Below are 14,902 nucleotides of genomic sequence, written 5' to 3'. Positions count from 1 at the left end.
TTCGATCCAACACCTTCCCTAATGTTGCACACTTTGGAGTTGGAAAAGTAAATTATACTATTCCAAACTCCATCGCCCCCCTACAGCAAGTCATTGTAACGACTTGCGTTGTAATGGCATGCGATGTAACAGCGCATTGTTGTAACGACTTGCGTTGTAGTGGCATGCGTAGAAAACGCATGCATTGTAACAAGTGCTATTCAATGAGTAGGTTGATGGATAGGTGAATGGCTAAGTGGATGGATGGGTGAAAGGATTGCAGAGAAAATGGAAGTTTGAGAGGGTGATGGTTGGACTGGTAAAAAATGGCAGAGAATGGAAATCTGAGGGGATCAATGACAAAAAGAAACGAGTTATGGATGAAAGCTTTTACAGATGAATGTGTTATTCAAAGGATGAATGTATGGATATATGCATAAATGGCAAATGTGTGAATGAATGGAATGGTGACTAATGAACGAATGGATGGATGATATAACATTAAGGTGAAATGATGGATATCAGAGGGTGGATAGAAGGGTGAAAGGCTGAATGGATGGATAGATGCTTTAGTGGAAGAGACAAGGTAGTACTTCTGGAAAGGTTCGAACTCCCTTTCTGCACTTGCTTGATACCATCAGAGCTTTTGTTCGTAGTGTGGAGTATTTTAATTTTCTGGCTTCTCCCTTGTCTGGTGCTTGAAGTTCCATTGACAACAACTATACTTATTACAAAGATTGCTCGGTTGCCACTGAGTTCCCTCAACCAAGCAGAACCGGCCTGAGATAGACACATCAAATACACCTATTGACATTCATCTATAATATGATGGAACATGTATTTTTGTTTCATATTTCAGAAACTGCTTGTAACCGGGGCAGTGGACTGCAGTTTGAGAGGCTGGGACCTGAGAACTGTGCGACAGCCTGTCTTTGAGCTACGTGGACACTCCTACGCTGTCCGAAGAGCAAAAGTAAATTATTTTGTTTCACATCTATTATCTTTTTAACTGTGCTTTGTTTGGTTGTCTGTTGATGGTTCTTGGAGCAAATAGTTGCTTTGTGTCAAGGCGAATGTATTATCTCCATTGTTGTGTCTTTGGAAAACAGGTACAGATACCTAAGCTTGTGACTGATGTTCAACATTTATTTCCTTAATCTATTTAATTTTTAGGTTTATTTCTAAAAGAAGCCTCTCTTTTTTTATCCTTTATGCTAGCTTCTCCTCCTCGGCTCTTGAGTTTTGCTTATTCTGGTATGGCCAAACTTGTGGAATGTCCAGGCTGCCAAATTGGGAGTCACAACTCATTTTTGCCTTGCAAACCATCATTCCTGGGCACATACATCACCCCACTGCACTTCCTCCCACTACATCTGCCTGTTGAATTTCTACTCAGCTCCCATATTGTCCTGCACTGACCATGATACAGGCATAGAACTCCAGGACGGATGGAGAGCCAGAATACTGTATGAGATAAAGAAACACAGAATAACAAGTACCCTGCCTAAAGTCCACCAACACTAGGGAACCGGGAAAGGGTAAAAGCTGAATAAGTAAAGGGATTAGTAAATGGTGACAAACTGTCTGAATAAGGAAGGCAGACAACAAATGGAAAGTTGCCAGTCTGGTTCTCCACTCTTATTCTGAGCTTAAATAGTGCTGATGCCTATACTGCCCTGGAAGTGAGAGGCCTAATGTGGAAGAGAGTAAAATAGCTGGTTCACAGTCTGGGTCTCACTCCCAACTCCCACTGGCTAGTTCTCTACCACTTCCAGCCAACTTTATAGACCCTTCTTGCATGTATTTCTGGGATCTGTAGTCTTCTCTGTCCTTTCCCCAGCACCATATGTCTTTCCCATATAGTTCTTATGTTCCCTTGTCGGGATCAGCAGCGGCCAGTGCAGGTAAGCTTAATGGGGCGGAGTGCTGTGGGGGGATGTCGACAGGCGACGTAATAGGGCAAATTACATAAATATGTAACCACTCCTATTCCGTCGTCTGTTGACCTCGCCCGCCGCTCTTACCTGCTCCGGCCGCTGCTGGTCATGATGTCAGCCTGACCCTGCCTCACACTCTTGAATGCAATAAAACTGGCTTGCTATTAGGTGTTGGACATAATGAGCTTCCTTGTGAGTTCTACAAGTGTCCAGCCACTTTGTTGGCATGGCCACTTTTGGATCTGTTCGAGGATGCTAGGGTCCTTAAAGGCTTTCCAGCAGAGATTAGCAAGACTCACATTGTGGTCATACCGAAGCTGGATTATACCCCAGAAAGATGTGAGTGATACCTACCAATCTCCCGGATAAATATCGAGGCTTAACTCCTAAATTTAATGCATACTTACCAAAGTAGCTTTAGTCCTAACCTTCCACTAGGCACAATATCTGTCGCGCCTTCAATGCATTGTCCACGGGACATGGACTGTCTGAGCCTCTTGCTTTGTTAGTGATTGACTTTGAGAAGGCCTTCAATAGTGTGTAATGCGATTACCTCCTTGCACTCTTGGATTGCATGTTACGCTTTCAAGTTTACAAATGTATACTCTACACAGGACTTAGAGTCCAGCTTCGGGTTGAGGCCATAGGGATCTTAGTAAACACACATAGCATCAGAAACCTAGGCATTCAACTCTCCCACATAGAGGACCTAGCGCTGACAGACAACACTTCCACCTTGATGGGTTAAATATGCAAAGACACACACATATGTTTATTTCTAATCTTATCAATGCTAGGTAGGATTGTGCTATTGAAAAATATAATTGTCCCTAAAATCTTGTATACATTATAAAACTACCCTTTTGTCTTTCACAAAGCCTTTTACTCAACTAGATGTCATTACTGCATAATGGTCGTCCTCATATCTCATTTCTTAAGTGTTGCATATCAGTTTATGATGGAGGGCTAGCAATGATCGACCCTATATCATATCACAGAGCTCCACACTTGATTGTCATGAATGAACCGATCTACTCCCCCACATCGGATCAATGTCAGACCCAGCAATTTCAGTTTGTTTGTGGGCCTTGGGTGAGGGCTCTCCAATCCTTTACCTTTACGGAAGGAAACTTCCCCCTGGAGTGGCCCTTGCAACGAAGATGGCGATGGAAATAGGGAGGGCCTCAAACAAACAATTTAGATGGGCTTGAAGACTGACTGATCAAACCCCCCCTTCCCATGGATGGTAACTAACATACTGGAGGTGACTTTGTTGGAAGGCTTTGAGGGCTGCAATCGGCTAGGGATTTCACTGCTGAGGGCATAGTGACAGGGGGGACGTTAAAACCCTTTTCTGACATCAAGAAGGAATTTGGACTCTTCCATATGCAATTCTACCTTACCTCCAGTTTAGAAATGCTATTATGCCTTACTTAGTGGGACTGGATGGATTACTCAGCTTCATTCTACTAGAGGTAAAACTGACCATATCTCAGTTTCCTTTGCAGGGGAAGATTACCTATCTGTATAAAACTTGCTTATTAACTCCCCTGATACCTTCAGTCAGATTAGAGAAGCCTGCGAAGAAGACATTGGCAACCTCAAAGGCTAGGAATGGACCTTTGCACTTATGGCCCTGTACAAGGCTACATTCTTGAGCATAATCCAGATCCAGCTAATGCAGTTCAAATATCTATATACAATATTTCTGACACCCTGAGAAATTGTGGCACTTCTTGTGACGCCCAGGTCCAGCATATGCTTTAGATTTCAGACAGAGGTGGGGAATGTTATCCATAAAATGTGGTCCTGATTAGTTCTTAGGCTTTTCTGGGAGGGGATATTTCACACATTTGAAACAGTATTGAAGCGACCAAGCGACCCAAAACCAAAAACTGCTCTACTAAATATACTTGAAATGAAGACATCACAGAGCTGGGAAGTCCCAACTTAGGCTGGCTTTAGTATTGGGGAAAAGAAACATTGCTCAGAGGAAGGCAACACCCCCTAGCATAATCAGATGGGAACGTGGTATGGACAGGTGCCGTGCACTTGAGCTCCTGATATATAGGGTCTGGCAGTGTCCCCGATAATATTGTACGCTCTAGGAGAGTTGGCAAGATTACCAGGTGGAAGAGGCAGATGTTTCAGGAAAACATTGAACCCGGTAAAGAGATTTAAATAAAAAAAGACTTGTTATCAAAAGCATAACCCATGTAAATGTGTCCCCATCAGACAGTAGCTGGAGTAGCTCATGCTGTTTTCCACTCCGAGTCCGCCTCACCTTAAGGTGGGCAGAGTTGGAGTGGACAATAGCATGACTGAAAATGGCGGACTCACCTATGGGTTTTTCTAGCTGCCAGTCTTATGGATACCAACAGGATGAATCCTCTCCAAGCTCTCTCCCATCAGAATTGACTAGGGATCAATGTGCCATTTCCCAGCTCAAAGGAAACATCTGGTTGCTTACAACTTTTCCTCTTCCAGATAAGTGTTTGACTTGTCAGCCTTCGGTTGGTCTACCTACAAACTTTTTGGCTACTTACCTCCTCTTTTGGTTATATCTGTTTGTTGACCTTAGGACTCTGGGCACTTTACCACTGCTGACCAGTCCTAAAGTGCATGTGCTTTGCCCCTAAACATGATGAAATTGTTGTATAAACAATTGGCATAGTTAATATACTTGTAAGTCCCTTGTAGAGTGGTACTTCATATACCCAGGGACTGTAAATTAAATGCTACCAGTGGGAATGCAGCACTGATTGTGACACCCATTTAAGTAGCCTTTCAAACCCGTCTCAGTCCTGCACTTAGCCTTCGCTAGCTGAACCTATCAGTGCAGGTCGTCACCTCACACTACATGAATGGTAGGATTAGCTATGTTATTGAACACAAGTCCTGTCATTCAAACAGGTATGAGCGTGTGAACAAGCTCTGAAACTCAAAATAGGTTTTTATTTTCTGCTGTGCTAGGATTAGCTTAACACTTAAAAACGCAGAATGAGTGTAAAATTGCTATAAATGTAAAACTGCAAATATGGTGGAGTGGTTTCTCTTATTCAGGCTTTTGGTAAACGTTGCTACTATCAATGTAATTGCCATTATTGTAGTTGCAATTCATATTGTGTGCACTAGATCAAGGTTTTTATTTTTAAACTATTCTTTAAAACGTATCCATGCTGTTCTTGAGTGTGTTATTCCTAAAGGAAACAGCGTTTTTGGTTTTGTTGTATCATCACAGGTCCTGTTTGCTTTGTCTCACTTTATCTCCTAACACCACACCTCAGGTTAATTTACTTGGTCCTCCGATGGATCCTGAATTGTGACGAGAGGGGTCCGATATAGGAGATCCTATTTAGTTATCTAATGAGAACCAGGAATTGGATAACTAACCTACAAACTCGCAATTAAATTCATATATATAATTCTCAAAACTACGCTAAACAAATGCAGAATTATCACAGCTAGACAAAATCTCCTGAAGAAATTCACTTGAACTACAATCATGCAAATTCAGTTAGAGCTATACAGAATAGTAACATTAGTATCTGCTGACCAGAGACATCTCAATTAGAATTCCCATCCCTCATTAATACTCACTTGGAATGCACAATCAATTATTGGTGACAAGCCATGGAGAGACGGAAACGGTATTTAAAGTTAGATTTTTAGCAGTAAGTTAAAAAGAGTAAATATGTCAATATCAGGTATTTGTGATTCGAGAGTGCAGGATCGTCAAATTAATCTCTTTAATTGTCATTAGTTACCAAAGTTCATGAAAGATCAGGAAGGGACATGAACCATGAAAGCTCAAAGGTACTCTCCTATGAGGGTAAAGAAGTCCGGGAATGGCTCACACAGTGTATGAGTCTGTTGAAAGCGGAACCAATAGATTCTGTAAGCAGGATCCGAAAGCAAGGAGAATAAATGATCTTCACCCAAGAGGAAAAATGTAAGCGTTTCTCCGTCCCAGCAATGTATAATATAATCCTCAAGTTCTGGGGTGACACCGCCTGGGTCACCTCATCTGATCGGACCACTCAGTCCAGTGGCCAGTTCTTATAGGATGATTGTCATGCAGCATAAAGAAGACACATATTATAGCAAAAAGGTGGTGATCATCACATTATCTGGCAAACCATCCAGTTTATATAATTTCTAAACGATAGTCTTTACCAAAGGCACATAAGTGAGTGCAAGAAGACAGCTTCTCACAGCAGATGTTCCCAAAGTAAAAAAGTTGTTGCAAGCAATCCTAGTATGTGCATGGGAACTCTTCCGATGAAACATAGTTTCGTATCACATTGTAGGTTTACAAAGCCTTTCCATGAGAACAGAATCAAGCTAAGTATGGAACATGCAGGCCTAAATTGAATTTAGTTTATGAAATATAGAGTATAAAATAATGGAAATCTACTTTACATTCTAGAGTTTTTAAGACCCGATCTATATGTTTCTCTTCAACTTATTTGCACTCATATATCATTTTAGTTCCATTGAAATTAACATGTGTAACTATGACTTATTACTGCATTTTCAAAGTACCAATGTATAAAATCTGTCCAAAACATAAATTATTAATATAGTTTTTAGTAATTCACATTAGTACATGTATGAAGATTATTCTCTGAAATTTTCAGAGCATTTGGAACTAGTATAAGCGTGCAGAACCATTTCATTTTCTCTTTTCTCACTTGGTGCACAATTTCACATATGCTAAACATGGAGTTTAAAATGAAACTCTTCATTTTCACACGTAACTGTCTCTAAATCATGTTAAATTTAATTTCATTCTTCACACACATCATTATTTAAAGAGAATGGTTTATGAAATCTCTATAACACCTGAACCATCACATTCACATTTCTATTACACATTAAAAGAATACACCAATGCAGTTTAGTAAAACACGAGCCTATGTTATTCGAGCAAAGATTTTCATCTAGTCAACACTCTTCCGCATGCCTTTACGATGCAGTAACTACATTTTCTCATGATTTCTTCAACATGTATGTAGTTAGCACAAGTTGTGCCCTTTTGTCATTTTTCTCTCAAGAGTGTCAAAGTCGGTTTTATGTGTCAACTAAGGGATTCGCAGATTTCCTGCTTCATCAGTTCCATTAACTATCCCTCTAATGTCTCACTCAAATATTGCTCTGTGAGTTGTGGAGTGGCTGCAGCATCGAGTTGGCACATTGATTGAGTCCTTAGGGCCATGGGTCTCAAAAACCTAACCCTGTGGTTCTAGAATCATCTAGAAAACGTAGCACGTTTGTTCATCTGCCTTCTTGCAGAAAGAATATAGTAGGGTAATATGGAACCTTAACTCTTACAGAGGTCAAATTCACCATTTGAGCCTGGCACTATCGCAGACTATGTGCAAATCGTTTCTGAGGTGATCGCTGACCATTTAGGCAGTTTGTACTGCTGTGCGACTTTTGTAGACCAGCATGTATGGCTAAGTTTCAGTTGTGCACAAACAAGTCCAACAACAGTTCACTACATCCCCTTTACCAGTCAGCATCTGTTTGACCCTTCCGCAGAATGTATTTTGGCCAGCTTCGGCATAGTCAATGTCAAGACACAAGTTTTGTAGGATTCTCTCTGATACTTTTTCGCATTTGGCTTGTTTTATTTAGTGACCTCACGTCTAAGAGTATGTACTTTGAATGAGAAATTTCCTAGTTCACACAAAGGAAAGTTTCAATTCTATTAAGGACGCGGAGGCGAGGATTTTGCTTGTCCTTTCTCCATTTTATTGGACAGCACGTTATAAGAATAAAGGAAAAAATATACAACATCCATGAAACTACCCTAACCAACATGGCCGCGGTAGTCATGGAAACACAGTAACCAATCATAGTCCATACGACAGCATAAAGGTATCCCACGTCGGTAGTCCTTCCTCTTTCGTTGCTGCCGCTGGGAAGAAGACCTCTACCCTCTATTCCGTTTTCTGATCGGAACCTAGGGAAGAGAAATAATAATAATATCTCGTCCAGAACAATGTAGAAAAAAATCTAACACATTGTAATGGGAATGATCAAAGACAATTGCAGAAAAACAAGATAATTCAAGTAGAAACACATTAATCAATGTACATCAAAACAAAAGAAAAATAATTACTTCCTTTGTATGAAGAAACAATACAGGAATCCAGAAGTCAGGGAGGGAAGGCTAGATAAAGCCGGGTGGGAAAATCCTCGCCTCCGCGTCCTTAATAGAATTGAAACTTTCTTTTGTGTGAACTAGGAAATTTCTCATTCTATGTCAGGAAGCGGAGGCGAGGATTTTGCTTGTTTAAAGCTTACTCACCACCAAAGAAGTCGCCTCATGGATTGGCTTAGAATAAAACTTTTTAAAAGTTGAATCCGAAGACCAATCCACTGCATTCATAATATCTTCCAATCTGCCTCCAACTTGGACAGCTTTGGAAGCCATAGCACCTCTAGTGGAATGAGCACCGAAATTTGAAATGTTAATACCAGCCTCAGACATAATCCACCTGACCCATCTAGCAATGGTGGGAGAAGAAACTGCTTTGAAAGGTTTCTTTATTGCAATTAGCAATTGTCGCTCGCCCGGAGGGCGGAATTCCAAAGTGACATTCTCATAAGTTTTGAGGCAACGAACAACACATAGTTTAGGTGAATCCGGAAAGGCCGGATAAGATACTGACCTCGTATTGCACTTAGTTCTTCTGGAGACAGTAAAAGTAACTCCTTCAGGAGTAAAGACTCTGGCAGAAACATCAAGAGCACGTACATCGGAAGCTCTTTTGCAAGAGATAAGACAGAGCAGAATAGCCAATTTAGCCGAAAGCTCCTTTCGCGAAAGATACTCGTTATCATGCCAGGATAGAAGAAATCGTAAAACCACATTCACATCCCAAAGACCGGAATAACAAGGTTCCGGGGGACGAGACAGATGGATACCCTTAAGGAGCTTGCAAACCCAGGAATGTTCTCCCACCGGAGATCCATCCACCAAGGCATGACCCGCAGAAATTGCTGATCTGAAAGAATTGATAGTACAGTAAGCAAGTTTATCGTGAAAAAGTTTAGCGAGGAAATGTATTACCTCTGTTACAGAAGAGCCCACGGGATCCAGGTGTTTTGCCACACACCAACGAACCCATCTGTTCCAGGCAGATCGATATCGTTTAGTGGTACTAGGGGCCCAGGCTCGCTGAATGAGGAGTTCAGCGTCTGTCGAAAGCGAGTCGTTAGACCAACGTCTCCTGAAATCCTCCAGGCCATGAGACGTAGATGGCCTTGGAGAACCAGAGGATGTGGATGACCCAATGGATCCGTCAGAATGAGGTCGAATATCGGCAGACGAAGAGGTCTGTCCCAAGATAACTCTAGAAGAGACGGGAACCAACATTGAGCTTTCCAAATCGGGGTGATCAATATTAGAGAGGCCTTTTGTCTGCGGACCTGGGCTGCTACCCTCTGAATGAACAGGAACGGTGGAAAAGCATAAGCTGGAAACCGGGACCAATCCTGTAGGAAGGCATCCACTGCTTCCGCTCCCGGGTCCGGTTTCCAGCTGTAAAACCTTGGAAGTTGGGTGTTCCATCTGGATGCAAACAAGTCCATCTATGGAAGATCCCAAAGATCCGAGATCATTTGAAACACAGAATGATCCAGTTTCCAATCGCTGGCATCCTGAAAATTCCTGGACTGCCAGTCCGCCACCGCATTCATCTCGCCAGGAAGATACTCCACCATGACAGAAATCTGGCGTAACAGGCAATAGTTCCAGAAATCCTTCGCGAGATCCGCTAAGACTTTAGAATGGGTGCCGCCTAGGCGATTGATGTACCTGACTGCAGTCGTGTTGTCCATCTGAAGAAGGACACAACAAGAGACCCTGGTCGTTGTGAATGAGCGTATGGCGAACGAACCTGCAAGGAGTTCCAAACAATTGATGTGGAGGTGAAGCTCTTCCTCCGTCCACCTGCCACCCACCGAAAGGGATCCGCAACGGGCTCCCCATCCCTGTCGGCTGGCATCCGATTCGATCACCAGATCCGGACGGGAACCGAAAATCGCTTTCCCGTTCCAAGCATCCATGTGATCCAACCACCATAGGAGTTCCGAACGGGCTTCCATGGACAAAGAAATGAGTTCCGAATACATGAGACCCTTGCGGACATGAAACGTCTTTAGTCTCTGGAGAGCCCTGTAGTGAAGCGGGCCTGGAAAAATGGCCTGGATCGATGAGGACAGTAAACCTACAATCCTGGCCAAAAGACGAAGAGAAATCCGATCCCAACGAAGGACCTTGCGAATCTCCTTCTTGATCTTGGTAATTTTCTGAGAAGGAAGATGTAACGTCGCATCCGTCGTTCGTATCAGGAAACCCAGAAAAGTCATTTCCTTCTGAGGGACCAAATCTGATTTCTGGGCGTTGATGACAAATCCCAGAGATTGAAGCATAGATATGGTCACCTGAAGGTGTTGGAGGAGAAGATCCCTGGACTGATTCATAAGAAGAATGTCGTCCAAGTAAATTATTAGACGAAATCCCATGGTGCGAAGATGTTCCACCACGGGTCGTAGGAGTTTGGTAAAGCACCAAGTTGCTGAGGAAAGACCAAAGGGGAGAGTACGAAATTCGTAGATCTGATCCCTCCAGAGAAACTGGAGGAATCGGCAATGAGGAGGGTAAATTGGAACTGAAAGATAGGCATCCTTCAGGTCCAAACGGACCAACCAATCGTTCTGTAGAAGGAGATCCCTCAAAAGATGGATGCCTTCCATCTTGAAATGTCTGTAAATTAGCCACTCGTTGAATGAGCGAAGATTAATGACTGGTCGGAAGCCCTTGTCCTTTTTCTCGACCAGAAAGATATTGCTGAGAAAACCGTTTGGATGAAGCGACGACTGTATAATGGCGCCTTTTTGCAGCATAGCTTGTACCTCTAAGTCTATGAGATCCTGTTCTGCGATAGAAAAAAACAGAGGACGAGGACGTGTTAGTTGAACGGGGGAACCGTAAAACTCTATGTGGAATCCCCGAACAGTTTGAAGAACCCAAGGATCTGATGTGAGGGCTGACCAGGCTTGAAGAAACAAAGCAATCCTTCCCCCCAGACGAATAGGAACCATGATGGAAACACTTACCGTTGAACCCTTTGGAGTTGAACTGGTTGCAACAACGTCCTCGGCCTTGTCCTCTGCCTCCACGGGACGGATAGAAGGAACCTTGACGTCCGTCATTCCAACCATTGTTCCTTTTTTGCTGCGCCCTATTGGGGCCTTGTTAGAACTGGCGGCCGGAAGAGCGACCCCTGCCTCTGCCGGCCCCGCCAAAAACCTTCTTCGGGAACATCTTTTTCATTGAAGCTTGAGCCTTGTCTAAGGCGGAAAAAGTCGCCACAAATTTTCCAAGTTCCTTGACGAAAGGATCACCGAATAAGGTGCCTTGTGCTACTGAACCCGCCTCAGAAGAGGATAATTCGCCAAGTTTGGGATAAATTTTTAACAAAAGTGACCGCCGACGCTCAGCAGAAAGAGCACAGTTGGCATTGCCAAGGAGGCAGACAGCCCTCTGCGCCCAACCCGCTACGTCCTCAACAGGGAGTGGCATACCAGACTCCTTGGAGCGCTGGGCAAGTTCAATGATCTTAGTTAGGGGACCAACAACATCCAATAACTTGTCCTGACAAGCTTTCCAGGACCCATCGATGCCTTTCTTAGGATCTTTGACATATTTAGCGAAAAAAGTGCATAATTTTGGGTCAATCTCAGGAGTGGCCGCCACCCTATTAGGAAGGGACGGACGGGGACACTCCGAGCGTAGGCGCAAACGCACATCCTGAGAGAGAGGCTGTCTAAGTTTAGCAGCTACATAGTCAGCTGTAGATTTTTCTGGAATCCACTCCGAAGAGCGGGGTCTGTAGATGGTGGTAGGATCAAACATGTCATGGGGAACTTGGTCACCCTCACCATAATCCGAGACATTAGCTTTAGGGCGCCAAGACCTACCAATATCTGACATATCCTCAGAGGATTCATCCTCGTCATCATTAAAATAGTCTTCCTCGTCTTCTACTCCCTCTAGGGGAAACCCTTCCTCCGGGTCAAGGTCCTGGGTGGAAGAACCACCAATATCTCCGGGTGAGTCATCCCCCCGGAAGGGTGCGCTTCTAAGCGTGCGCGCACTCTTATGGAAAGCTTCTGCAAGCTTGTTGAAGCCTTCTAGATGCCCCGCGTCATGCTTTTTGGCCGTGCGTGGAGGAATAGAAATTACTCCACTGGGCCCAGCCCCACTGTCCCCAAAAACCCCTGAACCAGATTTAAACACATGGGCAGACAGTTTATTAACACTGTCCTGCAGAGGGGCCAGAGCCTGAGCAATCGCTGAAGACAAGAGTCTGTCCACCTCAGCAGGAGGTGGCAATAAGGGCTGAAGAGGCTGCTCAGCATTGTCAGCTGCAAGGTTTTGTTCCTGACGAGACTGCATTTGCGCAGAAGACTGGGTACCCATACACAAAAAACACCCCAACTAAATATAAGGCGATGTTCACCCACACAGGTACCCAAAAGTATATAGTAATAAAAGAGAAACTGAAGAAAAACTTCAATAAAAAAATGTGTGACTGACTTGAGTAAATAATTAATAAATAAATGAATAAATAACAGTCACTATCCAATTCTTGCCGCTTAATAGGCAGCGTCCGTGTGGGGAAACGAGGCTAGGATACTTAAAAGTGAAGCGCAAAGCCTCTTAGCGTGCTTCGCCACAAGCGCGGTGAAAGCGCTGTGGAGAAAGTCGATCTGTGTCTGAGGAGCCGACACACGACTGCGCACGCGCGAAAACAAGACGCTCGGGACAGAAGCCTACCGCGTCACGAGAGCAGCTCTAAGAGCAAATAAATGAGAAATACAGCGAAACCAAGCTGTCACAATAAATATGATAAACTGCCACAAGAATAAGATGAGGGAAAAAAACGGAGACTTATCTTGTCAAGGCAGCAATGGAGAAAGAGGAAGGACTACCGACGTGGGATACCTTTATGCTGTCGTATGGACTATGATTGGTTACTGTGTTTCCATGACTACCGCGGCCATGTTGGTTAGGGTAGTTTCATGGATGTTGTATATTTTTTCCTTTATTCTTATGACGTGCTGTCCAATAAAATGGAGAAAGGACAAGCAAAATCCTCGCCTCCGCTTCCTGACATAGAATTTCCTGTTGTCACCTATGTGGGCTACAGGCAGAACTGGACAGATTTCCGTTTGAAGGTGTTGTCTGGTGAATCCCTGGACCTAAAAGCAAGTTGAAGATCACTTTTAGCAAGCTTGTTTGCACTAAATCTGCATTAGATAGCCTATTCTGGAAGCAAGCTGCTTATACATAAGTGCAGGATTTCAGAATAGCATTGGGATAAACAGATACATTCTTGAGTATCTTTAACCTATTGGCGGACCTCAGTGAGCCTTGGGAGGGATCACAGGGAAAGAGGGATTCCATATTGGAAGTAGCCACATCTATGGCGCACCAGGTACCTGTGTCCCCACTGACTGACTGTCTCAGCCGCATAAAATGTATTTACATGTAATTCCAGATCGATGCTACTAGTGGCTGCTGTCGAGTGGGACATCATTTCAAGTGCATTATTTGAGCCGGTGGTTTCCGGTGCTCCGGTGCTCATCAATACTGGCACTAGAGCACCAGTTAAGGACACGTTCATTTTTGGTAGACGCAGGGAGATTAAGTGATTTGCCCAGAATCACAGGATGTTGAGCCAAGACTCTAGTCTGGATACTCAGCTCCGAGGTTGGCAGCTCTGGTCATTGCACCACATCCCCTCCTCACTTGTAGGGTTTGTTGGTTCTGTGTTAGGCAGGCTAAAGGGAGACAGGAGGCTGGTCCAAGCTGCCTCCTAACTGGAGCCATGGTACTTCTTGTTTTACAAATTAACCTGAACATAGTGAGTTCAGTGACATGAACAGGAGAATGACAAACACATCTCATGTCTAGTAATGAATTACGATATGCACTGGCTTGTATGGGAAATTGCACAAACTTCACTTTTCTGTTTTGAGGAATATCCAGTGGCATCACGTGTTCCATCCTTTAATATGTCTACTTCGTGGTTTATCCCACATTGAAGGCCCTCTATAATTGCACTGCTTGGGGCCACAACTTGATTCCCAATTTTTTCTATTACAGATCACGCAATAATTCACTTGAAATGTAGCCATTAACCAGGCCCAACTATAGAGCAGAAGTAAATTTGCCAGCCATTTTTCTGTGGTACACAATACAATACGAACATGATTATAATAATACTAAGTCTTCAGTTGATAAATCTCTGTCTAGCTCTGGTCACAGTAAGTGCACTCGCAGCCGGTGGTGAACCTTGCTTTCTGATGAGGAAATTTCCAGGAACTGTGTAAGAGCTGATTTCACAAGACGCTTAGGGCACAGCAGCTGTTAATAAACGGTGTTCCATAGTGCTGCTCGTTCTGAAATCCAGACTGTAAATTAAATAAAATGACGTTCAATATTTTTGTATCCATTTTTGCTGCAGGCTTGTGTGACGGTTTCATGCTTATCTATATTTACTAGTCCTTTTATTGTTTCTGTTTCCGCAGTTCTCTCCCTTCCACGCGACCATACTGGCCTCCTGCTCCTACGACTTCACTGTCAGGTACTTTTGAAAAAAATGGCGGCTGTGTGGCTTTTGAAAGGAATTCCGTGTGAGTCATAGTTCAGCTGCAAATAAGCCTCGTTAATAAGTGGAACAGAAAACATCTTTCCCGCGTGCATGGATATGAAGTGCGACACTCATCCTTCAGCCCAGTGCAACCACCACACACGTATATTATCAAGGGCCCCATAAAGGTTAACCAAACAGTCTCCTCTAAGGAAACCCGCCATGACAGATGTTACTCTCAACATTTTTCCCACAGATTGCGGAGTGATATTTCCGTTATTCATGGTAAATGTTGATAAGCACGAGGAAAGT

At 43.5% G+C, this 14,902-nt stretch overlaps 1 protein-coding gene across 1 annotated transcript in view; it reads left to right on the top strand.

Moving 5' to 3' along the window:
• The window catches only part of PEX7 (peroxisomal biogenesis factor 7), a 1,057,085-nt gene that overhangs the window by 582,400 nt on the left and 459,783 nt on the right, over nt 1-14,902 (top strand). Inside the window, exons 7-8 of the mRNA XM_078649187.1 lie at nt 839-952; nt 14,529-14,584. Coding sequence (XP_078505313.1) covers nt 839-952; nt 14,529-14,584 — 170 coding nt within the window. The remainder of the gene's footprint in view (nt 1-838; nt 953-14,528; nt 14,585-14,902) is intronic.

This window comes from Lissotriton helveticus, chromosome 6, assembly GCF_964261635.1.
Source record: "Lissotriton helveticus chromosome 6, aLisHel1.1, whole genome shotgun sequence".
Classification (NCBI taxonomy): Eukaryota; Metazoa; Chordata; class Amphibia; order Caudata; family Salamandridae; genus Lissotriton; species Lissotriton helveticus.
Note: the sequence above shows the minus strand (reverse complement) of the source record. Positions and strands in the feature narration are given on the sequence as shown.